The 15,158-nt window shown below is 46.8% G+C and overlaps 1 protein-coding gene across 2 annotated transcripts in view; it reads right to left on the minus strand.

Annotated features, from left to right (window-relative positions):
* Positions 1–708: 708 nt before the first annotated feature.
* Positions 709–15,158, minus strand: part of ccdc169 (coiled-coil domain containing 169) — a 37,618-nt gene continuing 23,168 nt past the window's right edge. Inside the window, exons 5-8 of one of the 2 annotated variants that reach the window (XM_065004947.1) lie at positions 4,220–4,318; positions 3,155–3,208; positions 2,308–2,429; positions 709–921 (exon numbers count right to left, since the gene is read on the minus strand). In XM_065004947.1, coding sequence (XP_064861019.1) covers positions 747–921; positions 2,308–2,429; positions 3,155–3,208; positions 4,220–4,318 — 450 coding nt within the window. In that variant the 3' untranslated portion in view covers positions 709–746. The remainder of the gene's footprint in view (positions 922–2,307; positions 2,430–3,154; positions 3,209–4,219; positions 4,319–15,158) is intronic. The other variant, XM_065004946.1, reaches the window with a different exon arrangement.

Raw genomic sequence — 15,158 nt, forward strand, 5'->3', positions numbered from 1 at the left:
TCATCCCTTCCCCTCTATGCCCTCCTCATTCGTTTTCCCCTCCTCATCCCATCCCCTCTCCTCATCCCGTCCCATCTCCTCATCATCCGTTTGCCTCTCCTCATCCCTTCTCCTCTCCTCTATCCCCTCCTCATCCTTTCCCCTCTATCCCCTCCTCATCTTTTCTCCTCTCCTCTATCCCCTCCTCATCCCGTCCCCTCTCCTCTATCCCCTACTCATCCCGTCGCCTCTCCTCTATCCCCTCCTCATCCGTTTTCCTCTCCTCTATCCCCTCTTCATCCCTTCTCCTCTCCTCTATCCCCTCCTCATCCCTTCTCCTCTATCCCCTCCTCATCCCTTCTCCTCTCCTCTATCCCCTCCTCATCCCTTCTCTCCTCTATCCCCTCCTCATCCCTTCTCCTCTTCTCTATCCCCTCCTCATCCCTTCTCCTCTCCCCCCTCCTCATCCCTTCTCCTCTCCTCTATCCCCTCCTCATCCCTTCTCCTCTCCTCTTCCTATTTCCTTCCATTCTTTCCTCTCTTATCCTCCCTTCTCCTTCCCACTCCTCCATGCTACAACTCTCCTTTGTTCTTCAATTCAATCCTGTCGTCCCCACAGATCTCACAAAAGAACATTAGGGTATAAATACACACCACATTACCAGTGAGACAATTTTATTACACAAATCAAACCAGCACTGTTGTGTATATATATATATATATATATATATATATATATATATATATATATATATATGAGAGGTGACTCAGTGTTTCAGCATGGGTAACCTGCTCCCCAACTCAGCCTTCCTGACTCCTCTTCCTCCCTCTTTTCCTCCTCCTCTTCCTTCCTCACTTCCTCTGTCTCTTCCTCCCTCACTTCCTCCCTCTCTTCTTCTTCCTCCTCCTCCTCTTCCTGACTGCTTACTGGTCTGCTTCCCCCTGTCACACAGACAGACAGAGAGACAGAGAGACAGAGAGAGAGAGAGAGAGAGAGAGAGAGAGAGAACATATGGATGGATGGATATATTTTATGAATAAACAAACATACAAATGAAACATCAAAATCTTAATCATTTTCAGATTTGATACATTATAAAGATGATATCAGAGGATTTTAAAAAACAATTTTATGATAAAAGTACTACCTTACATAACAAAATAACTGGCATTGAGAAGTTGATTTCATAACATATTCTGACTTTGACAACTCAAGCTAGCTGCCTTGATGGAATTCTTCTGAGCTGTCAACTCAAAACATGTAAAGTGAAGTTCAAAGTCATTCACAACCCATCACAGTCACAAACCCAATGATATCTCCTAGTCTGTGTAGTTGAAATGTGTGTGTGTGTGTGTGTTTAATAATCCACCAGCAGACCTTCATTTGACAGACACTGACAGAATGTAGTTATATAATATGGGGCCCCTACTACAGAATGTAATTATATAATATGGGGCCCCTACTACAGAATGTAGTTATATAATATGGGGCCCCTACAACAGAATGTAGTTATATAATATGGGGCCCCTACTACAGAATGTAGTTATATAATATGGGGCCCCTACTACAGAATGTAATTATATAATATGGGGCCCCTACAACAGAATGTAATTATATAATATGGGGCCCCTACTACAGAATGTAGTTATATAATATGGGGCCCCTACAACAGAATGTAGTTATATAATATGGGGCCCCTACTACAGAATGTAGTTATATAATATGGGGCCCCTACTACAGAATGTAGTTATATAATATGGGGCCCCTACTACAGAATGTAGTTATATAATATGGGGCCCCTACTACAGAATGTAGTTATACAATATGGGGCCCCTACAACAGAATGTAGTTATATAATATGGGGCCCCTACTACAGAATGTAGTTATATAATATGGGGCCCCTACTACAGAATGTAGTTATATAATATGGGGCCCCTACTACAGAATGTAGTTATATAATATGGGGCCCCTACTACAGAATGTAGTTATATAATATGGGGCCCCTACTACAGAATGTAGTTATATAATATGGGGCCCCTACAACAGAATGTAATATGGGGCCCCTACTACAGAATGTAGTTATATAATATGCGGCCCATACAACAGAATGTAGTTATATAATATGGGGCCCCTACTACAGAATGTAGTTATGAGAGTGAGAGAGAGCACAGATGAGTAGACATGTTTGTATTGAGTCAGAAATGTCCTTAAATAACTACTGGTCCACGATCAGATATAATTCCACCCCCATATCATGGTGACTTTTAGGATTGGATGGGCTAGTAAAACTGATCCTAGATCTGTGGTTCGAGGCTGCACGAACTCACTTCCTCATATGGCTCTCTGGTGCCCTGTGTGGCTGGACAGGGTACTGCTGGCTCTCTGGCACCCTCTCCCTCTGTGGCTGGACCTGGTATTGACGCCTGGTGACATCCAGGGTTGATGACAACTGTGACACAGCAAAATAGATTTTCTATCACACAGACATTGATGTAGCTTCCTTATAATTTGAATAGATTTGAATACCTGTACATGAGTACATGTCTGGGTGAGTGCGTGTGCGTGTGTGTGTGTGTGTGTGTGTGTGTGTGTGTGTGTGTGTGTGTGTGTGTGTCTGAAAGAAAACAAGGCTGAAAGTCCTTGACTCAGTTCTTTCCTCTCTCCGTGTGTGTGTGTGTGTGTGTGTGTGTGTGTGTGTGTGTGTGTGTGTGTGTCTGAAAGAAAACAAGGCTGAAAGTCCTTGACTCAGTTCTTTCCTCTCTCCTCTCCTCTCTCTGTGTTTGTGTGTGTGTGTGTGTGTGTTTGTGACAGAGAGGGAGGGAGACCAACGGCACTGTATGAGTGTGTGTGTGTATATATATATATGAGTGTGTGTGTGTTTGGGAGGGAGGGAGGGAGGGAGACCAACAGCACTGCATCATTGGAGAGGGAACTCTAGAGGGTGAATGAGAAAGTAGGGCTGAGAACACACACACACACACACCACCTCTCCAACTGCACAATGTTCTCTCTCTATATAGCTGCTATATTTCATAGTGGCAGTCAGTCAATAGAACTGTGTGTGTGTGTGTGTGTGTGTGTGTGTGTGTGTGTGTGTGTGTGTGTGGTTCTCTGGTCTTTGCCAGAAGTTCTGCCTTATAGGAGGAAGGACCGATGTGAGAAGACAATGCTTACCGTAGCTATTTCTGACAGATACACACGCCTCACTGCGTTGGCTTTATAAAAGGCCTGGGAATTAAAAGAGAGAAAGTGAGAAATGAAAGAATGAGTAAGTCAGAGTATTGCAAGCGCACTTCTTTTATTTTATGAGTGTATGGTAAGGGTCAGACTAATCAGATGAACTGATGGTATGGGAGAGATTTCACATGGGATGGTCAGTGTGCTGTGTGGCTATATTGATGAGAAACAGATGTCATATGGGATGGTCAGTGTGCTGTGTGGCTATATTGATGAAAAACAGATGTCATATGGGATGGTCAGTGTGCTGTGTGGCTATATTGATGAAAAACAGATGTCATATGGGATGGTCAGTGTGCTGTGTGGCTATATTGATGAAAAACAGATGTAATATGAATGGTCAGTGTGCTGTGTGGCTATATTGATGAAAAACAGACGTCATATGGGATGGTCAGTGTGCTGTGTGGCTATATTGATGAAAAACAGATGTCATATGGGATGGTCAGTGTGCTGTGTGGCTATATTGATGAAAAACAGATGTCATATGGGATGGTCAGTGTGCTGTGTGGCTATATTGATGAAAAACAGATAGGGATTATAGATTAGTAGGTGATAATACTGGCCGATTTTAGCCTTATTCTCATAAACGTGACACACCGTAATTTGATCGGACAAAACAATAAACAAATAAACAAATGGATAATCAGTCCGACGAGAGAGAGCGTGAGAGAGAGAGTGAGAGGGAGAAACAGAGAGAGAAAGAGAGAGAAAAACAGAGAGAGAAAGAGAGAAACAAAGAGAGAGAAACACAGAGAGAGAAACAGAAAGAGAGAGAAACAGAGAGAGAGAAACAGAGAGAGAGAGAAACAGAGAGAGAGAGAAACAGAGAGAGAGAAACAGAGAGAGAGAGAAACAGAGAGAGAGAGAAACAGAGAGAGAGAAACAGAGAGAGAGAGAAACAGAGAGAGAGAAACAGAGAGAGAAACAGAGAGAGAGAAACAGAGAGAGAAACAGAGAGAGAAACAGAGAGAGAAACAGAGAGAGAAACATATACAAATAGACCTTCCCCTCCTGTTCGATCCTCAGTCTGCAGTCTAACAGCTGACCCTGCAGCGCTGCCTTCTCATTGGTCAGGACCTTCAGCCTCTGCCTCAGTGCATCCTGGGAAATAGAGTCAAACACACCATGACCACCTGACCAGGAACAACTACAGGGCCCAGTTATAAACTAGAACTACAGGGCCCAGAACTCCTGGTCTAGTCATGTACAGGGCCCAGAGGTTTTCCTGGTCTAGTCATGGACAGGGCCCAGAGGTTTTCCTGGTCTAGTCATGTACAGGGCCCAGAGGTTTCCCTGTCCAGGTTAACTCCTGGTCTAGTCATGTACAGGGCCCAGAGGTTTCCCTGTCCATGTTAACTCCTGGTCTAGTCATGTACAGGGGCCAGAGGTTTCCCTGTCCAGGTTAACTCCTGGTCTAGTCATGTACAGGGCCCAGAGGTTTCCCTGTCCAGGTTAACTCCTGGTCTAGTCATGGACAGGGCCCAGAGGTTTTCCTGGTCTAGTCATGTACAGGGCCTAGAGGTTTCCCTGTCCAGGTTAACTCCTGGTCTAGTCATGTAGAGGGCCCAGAGGTTTCCCTGTCCAGGTTAACTCCTGGTCTAGTCATGTACAGGGCCCAGAGGTTTCCCTGTTCAGGTTAACTCCTGGTCTAGTCATGTACAGGGCCCAGAGGTTTCCCTGTTCAGGTTAACTCCTGGTCTAGTCATCAAACAGAGACAGTCATGATTGACATGTCGAGTAATGACAGGAGAAGACAAACAAATGTCTGTTCTTCGCAGAAACATCAGTAACGTCAGTAACATCAGATACGTCAGTAACATCAGTAACATCAGTAACATCAGTAACATCAGATACGTCAGTAACATCAGTAACATCAGATACGTCAGTAACATCAGTAACATCAGATACGTCAGTAACATCAGATACGTCCAGTAACGTCAATAGTGTCAGTAACATCCGCTAGCATCGTGCCACTAGACTAGAGAACAGAAAGAGGTCAGTGAGGATAGCTAGCATCGCACCACTAGACTAGAGAACAGAAAGAGGTCAGTGAGGATAGCTAGCATCGCACCATTAGACTAGAGAACAGAAAGAGGTCAGTGAGGATAGCTAGCATCGCACCACTAGACTAGAGAACAGAAAGAGGTCAGTGAGGATAGCTAGCATCGCACCACTAGACTAGAGAACAGAAAGAGGTCAGTGAGGATAGCTAGCATCGCACCACTAGACTAGAGAACAGAAAGAGGTCAGTGAGGATAGCTAGCATCGCACCACTAGACTAGAGAACAAAAAGAGGTCAGTGAGGATAGCTAGCATCGCACCACTAGACTAGAGAACAGAAAGAGGTCAGTGAGGCTAGCTAGCATCGCACCACTAGACTAGAGGACAGAAAGAGGTCAGTGAGGCTAGCTAGCATCGCACCACTAGACTAGAGAACAGAAAGAGGTCAGTGAGGCTAGTTAGCATCGCGCCACTAGACTAGAGAACAGAAAGAGGTCAGTGAGGATAGCTAGCATCGCACCACTAGACTAGAGAACAGAAAGAGGTCAGTGAGGCTAGTTAGCATCGCACCACTAGACTAGAGAACAGAAAGAGGTCAGTGAGGCTAGTTAGCATTGTGTCACTAGACTAAAGAACTGAAAGAGGTCTCCGAGGCTAGCTAGCATCGTGCCACTAGACTAGAGAACAGAAAGAGATCAGTGAGGCTAGTTAGCATCGTGCCACTAGACTAGAGAACAGAAAGAGATCAGTGAGGCTAGTTAGCATCTCACCACTAGACTAGAGAACAGAAAGAGGTCAGTGAGGCTAGTTAGCATCGCACCACTAGACTAGAGAACAGAAAGAGGTCAGTGGGGCTAGTTAGCATCGCACCACTAGACTAGAGAACAGAAAGAGGTCAGTGAGGCTAGTTAGCATCGCGCCACTAGACTAGAGAACAGAAAGAGGTCTCTGAGGCTAGTTAGCATCGCGCCACTAGACTAGAGAACAGAAAGAGGTCTCTGAGGCTAGTTAGTATCGTGCCACTAGACTAGAGAACAGAAAGAGGTCTCTGAGGCTAGTTAGCATCGCGCCACTAGACTAGAGAACAGAAAGAGGTCTCTGAGGCTAGTTAGCATCGCGCCACTAGACTAGAGAACAGAAAGAGGTCTCTGAGGCTAGTTAGCATCGCGCCACTAGACTAGAGAACAGAAAGAGGTCTCTGAGGCTAGTTAGCATCGCACCACTAGACTAGAGAACAGAAAGAGGTCAGTGAGGCTAGCTAGCATCGCACCACTAGACTAGAGAACAGAAAGAGGTCTCTGAGGCTAGTTAGCATCGCACCACTAGACTAGAGAACAGAAAGAGGTCAGTGAGGCTAGCTAGCATCGCACCACTAGACTAGAGAACAGAAAGAGGTCAGTGAGGATAGCTAGCATCGCACCACTAGACTAGAGAACAGAAAGAGGTCAGTGAGGATAGCTAGCATCGCACCACTAGACTAGAGAACAGAAAGAGGTCTCCGAGGCTAGTTAGCATCGCACCACTAGACTAGAGAACAGAAAGAGGTCAGTGAGGCTAGTTAGCATTGTGCCACTAGACTAGAGAACAGAAAGAGATCAGTGAGGCTAGTTAGCATCGTGCCACTAGACTAGAGAACAGAAAGAGATCAGTGAGGCTAGTTAGCATCTCACCACTAGACTAGAGAACAGAAAGAGGTCAGTGAGGCTAGTTAGCATCGCGCCACTAGACTAGAGAACAGAAAGAGGTCAGTGAGGATAGCTAGCATCGCACCACTAGACTAGAGAACAGAAAGAGGTCAGTGAGGATAGCTAGCATCGCACCACTAGACTACAGAACAGAAAGAGGTCAGTGAGGATAGCTAGCATCGCACCACTAGACTAGAGAACAAAAAGAGGTCAGTGAGGATAGCTAGCATCGCACCACTAGACTAGAGAACAGAAAGAGGTCTCTGAGGCTAGTTAGCATCGTGCCACTAGACTAGAGAACAGAAAGAGGTCTCTGAGGCTAGTTAGCATCGCGCCACTAGACTAGAGAACAGAAAGAGGTCTCTGAGGCTAGTTAGCATCGCACCACTAGACTAGAGAACAGAAAGAGGTCAGTGAGGCTAGCTAGCATCGCACCACTAGACTAGAGAACAGAAAGAGGTCAGTGAGGCTAGCTAGCATCGCACCACTAGACTAGAGAACAGAAAGAGGTCAGTGAGGCTAGTTAGCATTGTGCCACTAGACTAAAGAACTGAAAGAGGTCTCCGAGGCTAGCTAGCATCGTGCCACTAGACTAGAGAACAGAAAGAGATCAGTGAGGATAGCTAGCATCGCACCACTAGACTAGAGAACAGAAAGAGGTCTCCGAGGCTAGTTAGCATCGCACCACTAGACTAGAGAACAGAAAGAGGTCAGTGAGGCTAGTTAGCATCGCACCACTAGACTAGAGAACAGAAAGAGGTCAGTGAGGCTAGTTAGCATTGTGCCACTAGACTAAAGAACTGAAAGAGGTCTCCGAGGCTAGCTAGCATCGTGCCACTAGACTAGAGAACAGAAAGAGATCAGTGAGGCTAGTTAGCATCGTGCCACTAGACTAGAGAACAGAAAGAGATCAGTGAGGCTAGTTAGCATCTCACCACTAGACTAGAGAACAGAAAGAGGTCAGTGAGGCTAGTTAGCATAGCGCCACTAGACTAGAGAACAGAAAGAGGTCAGTGAGGATAGTTAGCATCGCGCCACTAGACTAGAGAACAGAAAGAGGTCAGTGAGGCTAGTTAGCATCGCACCACTAGACTAGAGAACAGAAAGAGGTCAGTGAGGCTAGTTAGCATCGCACCACTAGACTAGAGAACAGAAAGAGGTCTCTGAGGCTAGTTAGCATCGCGGCACTAGACTAGAGAACAGAAAGAGGTCTCTGAGGCTAGTTAGCATCGCGCCACTAGACTAGAGAACAGAAAGAGGTCTCTGAGGCTAGTTAGCATCGCGCCACTAGACTAGAGAACAGAAAGAGGTCTCTGAGGCTAGTTAGCATCGTGCCACTAGACTAGAGAACTGAAAGAGGTCTCTGAGGCTAGTTAGCATCGCGCCACTAGACTAGAGAACAGAAAGAGGTCAGTGAGGATAGCTAGCATCGCACCACTAGACTAGAGAACAGAAAGAGGTCAGTGAGGATAGCTAGCATCGCACCACTAGACTAGAGAACAGAAAGAGGTCTCCGAGGCTAGTTAGCATCGCACCACTAGACTAGAGAACAGAAAGAGGTCAGTGAGGCTAGTTAGCATTGTGCCACTAGACTAAAGAACTGAAAGAGATCAGTGAGGCTAGTTAGCATCTCACCACTAGACTAGAGAACAGAAAGAGGTCAGTGAGGCTAGTTAGCATCGCGCCACTAGACTAGAGAACAGAAAGAGGTCAGTGAGGATAGCTAGCATCGCACCACTAGACTAGAGAACAGAAAGAGGTCAGTGAGGATAGCTAGCATCGCACCACTAGACTAGAGAACAGAAAGAGGTCAGTGAGGATAGCTAGCATCGCACCACTAGACTAGAGAACAGAAAGAGGTCAGTGAGGATAGCTAGCATCGCACCACTAGACTAGAGAACAGAAAGAGGTCAGTGAGGATAGCTAGCATCGCACCACTAGACTAGAGAACAGAAAGAGGTCAGTGAGGATAGCTAGCATCGCACCACTAGACTAGAGAACAAAAAGAGGTCAGTGAGGATAGCTAGCATCGCACCACTAGACTAGAGAACAGAAAGAGGTCTCTGAGGCTAGTTAGCATCGTGCCACTAGACTAGAGAACAGAAAGAGGTCTCTGAGGCTAGTTAGCATCGCGCCACTAGACTAGAGAACAGAAAGAGGTCTCTGAGGCTAGTTAGCATCGCGCCACTAGACTAGAGAACAGAAAGAGGTCTCTGAGGCTAGTTAGCATCGCACCACTAGACTAGAGAACAGAAAGAGGTCAGTGAGGCTAGCTAGCATCGCACCACTAGACTAGAGAACAGAAAGAGGTCAGTGAGGCTAGCTAGCATCGCACCACTAGACTAGAGAACAGAAAGAGGTCTCCGAGGCTAGTTAGCATCGCACCACTAGACTAGAGAACAGAAAGAGGTCAGTGAGGCTAGTTAGCATTGTGCCACTAGACTAAAGAACTGAAAGAGATCAGTGAGGCTAGTTAGCATCTCACCACTAGACTAGAGAACAGAAAGAGGTCAGTGAGGCTAGTTAGCATCGCGCCACTAGACTAGAGAACAGAAAGAGGTCAGTGAGGATAGCTAGCATCGCACCACTAGACTAGAGAACAGAAAGAGGTCAGTGAGGATAGCTAGCATCGCACCACTAGACTAGAGAACAGAAAGAGGTCAGTGAGGCTAGTTAGCATCGCGCCACTAGACTAGAGAACAGAAAGAGGTCAGTGAGGATAGCTAGCATCGCACCACTAGACTAGAGAACAGAAAGAGGTCAGTGAGGATAGCTAGCATCGCACCACTAGACTAGAGAACAGAAAGAGGTCAGTGAGGATAGCTAGCATCGCACCACTAGACTAGAGAACAAAAAGAGGTCAGTGAGGATAGCTAGCATCGCACCACTAGACTAGAGAACAGAAAGAGGTCTCTGAGGCTAGTTAGCATCGTGCCACTAGACTAGAGAACAGAAAGAGGTCTCTGAGGCTAGTTAGCATCGCGCCACTAGACTAGAGAACAGAAAGAGGTCTCTGAGGCTAGTTAGCATCGCGCCACTAGACTAGAGAACAGAAAGAGGTCTCTGAGGCTAGTTAGCATCGCACCACTAGACTAGAGAACAGAAAGAGGTCAGTGAGGCTAGCTAGCATCGCACCACTAGACTAGAGAACAGAAAGAGGTCAGTGAGGCTAGCTAGCATCGCACCACTAGACTAGAGAACAGAAAGAGGTCAGTGAGGATAGCTAGCATCGCACCACTAGACTAGAGAACAGAAAGAGGTCTCCGAGGCTAGTTAGCATCGCACCACTAGACTAGAGAACAGAAAGAGGTCAGTGAGGCTAGTTAGCATCGCGCCACTAGACTAGAGAACAGAAAGAGGTCAGTGAGGATAGCTAGCATCGCACCACTAGACTAGAGAACAGAAAGAGGTCAGTGAGGCTAGTTAGCATCGCGCCACTAGACTAGAGAACAGAAAGAGGTCAGTGAGGCTAGTTAGCATTGTGCCACTAGACTAAAGAACTGAAAGAGGTCTCAGAGGCTAGCTAGCATCGTGCCACTAGACTAGAGAACAGAAAGAGATCAGTGAGGCTAGTTAGCATCGTGCCACTAGACTAGAGAACAGAAAGAGATCAGTGAGGCTAGTTAGCATCTCACCACTAGACTAGAGAACAGAAAGAGGTCAGTGAGGCTAGTTAGCATAGCGCCACTAGACTAGAGAACAGAAAGAGGTCAGTGAGGCTAGTTAGCATCGCGCCACTAGACTAGAGAACAGAAAGAGGTCAGTGAGGCTAGTTAGCATCGCACCACTAGACTAGAGAACAGAAAGAGGTCAGTGAGGCTAGTTAGCATCGCACCACTAGACTAGAGAACAGAAAGAGGTCAGTGAGGCTAGTTAGCATCGCACCACTAGACTAGAGAACAGAAAGAGGTCTCTGAGGCTAGTTAGCATCGCGCCACTAGACTAGAGAACAGAAAGAGGTCTCTGAGGCTAGTTAGCATCGCACCACTAGACTAGAGAACAGAAAGAGGTCAGTGAGGATAGCTAGCATCGCACCACTAGACTAGAGAACAGAAAGAGGTCAGTGAGGCTAGTTAGCATCGCACCACTAGACTAGAGAACAGAAAGAGGTCAGTGAGGATAGCTAGCATCGCACCACTAGACTAGAGAACAGAAAGAGGTCTCCGAGGCTAGTTAGCATCGCACCACTAGACTAGAGAACAGAAAGAGGTCAGTGAGGCTAGTTAGCATTGTGCCACTAGACTAGAGAACAGAAAGAGATCAGTGAGGCTAGTTAGCATCGTGCCACTAGACTAGAGAACAGAAAGAGATCAGTGAGGCTAGTTAGCATCTCACCACTAGACTAGAGAACAGAAAGAGGTCAGTGAGGCTAGTTAGCATCGCGCCACTAGACTAGAGAACAGAAAGAGGTCAGTGAGGATAGCTAGCATCGCACCACTAGACTAGAGAACAGAAAGAGGTCAGTGAGGATAGCTAGCATCGCACCACTAGACTACAGAACAGAAAGAGGTCAGTGAGGATAGCTAGCATCGCACCACTAGACTAGAGAACAAAAAGAGGTCAGTGAGGATAGCTAGCATCGCACCACTAGACTAGAGAACAGAAAGAGGTCTCTGAGGCTAGTTAGCATCGTGCCACTAGACTAGAGAACAGAAAGAGGTCTCTGAGGCTAGTTAGCATCGCGCCACTAGACTAGAGAACAGAAAGAGGTCTCTGAGGCTAGTTAGCATCGCGCCACTAGACTAGAGAACAGAAAGAGGTCAGTGAGGCTAGCTAGCATTGTGCCACTAGACTAAAGAACTGAAAGAGGTCTCCGAGGCTAGCTAGCATCGTGCCACTAGACTAGAGAACAGAAAGAGATCAGTGAGGATAGCTAGCATCGCACCACTAGACTAGAGAACAGAAAGAGGTCAGTGAGGCTAGTTAGCATTGTGCCACTAGACTAAAGAACAGAAAGAGGTCTCCGAGGCTAGCTAGCATCGTGCCACTAGACTAGAGAACAGAAAGAGATCAGTGAGGCTAGTTAGCATCGTGCCACTAGACTAGAGAACAGAAAGAGATCAGTGAGGCTAGTTAGCATCTCACCACTAGACTAGAGAACAGAAAGAGGTCAGTGAGGCTAGTTAGCATAGCGCCACTAGACTAGAGAACAGAAAGAGGTCAGTGAGGATAGTTAGCATCGCGCCACTAGACTAGAGAACAGAAAGAGGTCAGTGAGGCTAGTTAGCATCGCACCACTAGACTAGAGAACAGAAAGAGGTCAGTGAGGCTAGTTAGCATCGCACCACTAGACTAGAGAACAGAAAGAGGTCTCTGAGGCTAGTTAGCATCGCGCCACTAGACTAGAGAACAGAAAGAGGTCTCTGAGGCTAGTTAGCATCGCACCACTAGACTAGAGAACAGAAAGAGGTCAGTGAGGCTAGCTAGCATCGCACCACTAGACTAGAGAACAGAAAGAGGTCAGTGAGGCTAGCTAGCATCGCACCACTAGACTAGAGAACAGAAAGAGGTCAGTGAGGATAGCTAGCATCGCACCACTAGACTAGAGAACAGAAAGAGGTCTCCGAGGCTAGTTAGCATCGCACCACTAGACTAGAGAACAGAAAGAGGTCAGTGAGGCTAGTTAGCATCGCGCCACTAGACTAGAGAACAGAAAGAGGTCAGTGAGGATAGCTAGCATCGCACCACTAGACTAGAGAACAGAAAGAGGTCAGTGAGGCTAGTTAGCATCGCGCCACTAGACTAGAGAACAGAAAGAGGTCAGTGAGGCTAGTTAGCATTGTGCCACTAGACTAAAGAACTGAAAGAGGTCTCAGAGGCTAGCTAGCATCGTGCCACTAGACTAGAGAACAGAAAGAGGTCAGTGAGGCTAGTTAGCATCGTGCCACTAGACTAGAGAACAGAAAGAGATCAGTGAGGCTAGTTAGCATCTCACCACTAGACTAGAGAACAGAAAGAGGTCAGTGAGGCTAGTTAGCATAGCGCCACTAGACTAGAGAACAGAAAGAGGTCAGTGAGGCTAGTTAGCATCGCCCACTAGACTAGAGAACAGAAAGAGGTCAGTGAGGCTAGTTAGCATCGCACCACTAGACTAGAGAACAGAAAGAGGTCAGTGAGGCTAGTTAGCATCGCACCACTAGACTAGAGAACAGAAAGAGGTCAGTGAGGCTAGTTAGCATCGCACCACTAGACTAGAGAACAGAAAGAGGTCTCTGAGGCTAGCTAGCATCGCGCCACTAGACTAGAGAACAGAAAGAGGTCTCTGAGGCTAGTTAGCATCGCACCACTAGACTAGAGAACAGAAAGAGGTCAGTGAGGCTAGCTAGCATCGCACCACTAGACTAGAGAACAGAAAGAGGTCAGTGAGGCTAGTTAGCATCGCACCACTAGACTAGAGAACAGAAAGAGGTCAGTGAGGATAGCTAGCATCGCACCACTAGACTAGAGAACAGAAAGAGGTCAGTGAGGCTAGTTAGCATCGCACCACTAGACTAGAGAACAGAAAGAGGTCAGTGAGGCTAGCTAGCATTGTGCCACTAGACTAGAGAACAGAAAGAGATCAGTGAGGCTAGTTAGCATCGTGCCACTAGACTAGAGAACAGAAAGAGATCAGTGAGGCTAGTTAGCATCTCACCACTAGACTAGAGAACAGAAAGAGGTCAGTGAGGCTAGTTAGCATCGCGCCACTAGACTAGAGAACAGAAAGAGGTCAGTGAGGATAGCTAGCATCGCACCACTAGACTAGAGAACAGAAAGAGGTCAGTGAGGATAGCTAGCATCGCACCACTAGACTACAGAACAGAAAGAGGTCAGTGAGGATAGCTAGCATCGCACCACTAGACTAGAGAACAAAAAGAGGTCAGTGAGGATAGCTAGCATCGCACCACTAGACTAGAGAACAGAAAGAGGTCTCTGAGGCTAGTTAGCATCGTGCCACTAGACTAGAGAACAGAAAGAGGTCTCTGAGGCTAGTTAGCATCGCGCCACTAGACTAGAGAACAGAAAGAGGTCTCTGAGGCTAGTTAGCATCGCGCCACTAGACTAGAGAACAGAAAGAGGTCAGTGAGGCTAGCTAGCATTGTGCCACTAGACTAAAGAACTGAAAGAGGTCTCCGAGGCTAGCTAGCATCGCACCACTAGACTAGAGAACAGAAAGAGGTCAGTGAGGCTAGTTAGCATCGCACCACTAGACTAGAGAACAGAAAGAGGTCAGTGAGGCTAGTTAGCATTGTGCCACTAGACTAAAGAACTGAAAGAGGTCTCCGAGGCTAGCTAGCATCGTGCCACTAGACTAGAGAACAGAAAGAGATCAGTGAGGCTAGTTAGCATCGTGCCACTAGACTAGAGAACAGAAAGAGATCAGTGAGGCTAGTTAGCATCTCACCACTAGACTAGAGAACAGAAAGAGGTCAGTGAGGCTAGTTAGCATAGCGCCACTAGACTAGAGAACAGAAAGAGGTCAGTGAGGATAGTTAGCATCGCGCCACTAGACTAGAGAACAGAAAGAGGTCAGTGAGGCTAGTTAGCATCGCACCACTAGACTAGAGAACAGAAAGAGGTCAGTGAGGCTAGTTAGCATCGCACCACTAGACTAGAGAACAGAAAGAGGTCTCTGAGGCTAGTTAGCATCGCCACTAGACTAGAGAACAGAAAGAGGTCTCTGAGGCTAGTTAGCATCGCGCCACTAGACTAGAGAACAGAAAGAGGTCTCTGAGGCTAGTTAGCATCGTGCCACTAGACTAGAGAACTGAAAGAGGTCTCTGAGGCTAGTTAGCATCGCGCCACTAGACTAGAGAACAGAAAGAGGTCAGTGAGGATAGCTAGCATCGCACCACTAGACTAGAGAACAGAAAGAGGTCAGTGAGGATAGCTAGCATCGCACCACTAGACTAGAGAACAGAAAGAGGTCTCCGAGGCTAGTTAGCATCGCACCACTAGACTAGAGAACAGAAAGAGGTCAGTGAGGCTAGTTAGCATTGTGCCACTAGACTAAAGAACTGAAAGAGATCAGTGAGGCTAGTTAGCATCTCACCACTAGACTAGAGAACAGAAAGAGGTCAGTGAGGCTAGTTAGCATCGCGCCACTAGACTAGAGAACAGAAAGAGGTCAGTGAGGATAGCTAGCATCGCACCACTAGACTAGAGAACAGAAAGAGGTCAGTGAGGATAGCTAGCATCGCACCACTAGACTAGAGAACAGAAAGAGGTCAGTGAGGATAGCTAGCATCGCACCACTAGACTAGAGAACAGAAAGA

The sequence above is a fragment of the Oncorhynchus nerka genome, linkage group LG19 (genome assembly GCF_034236695.1).
Source record: "Oncorhynchus nerka isolate Pitt River linkage group LG19, Oner_Uvic_2.0, whole genome shotgun sequence".
NCBI lineage: Eukaryota > Metazoa > Chordata > Actinopteri > Salmoniformes > Salmonidae > Oncorhynchus > Oncorhynchus nerka.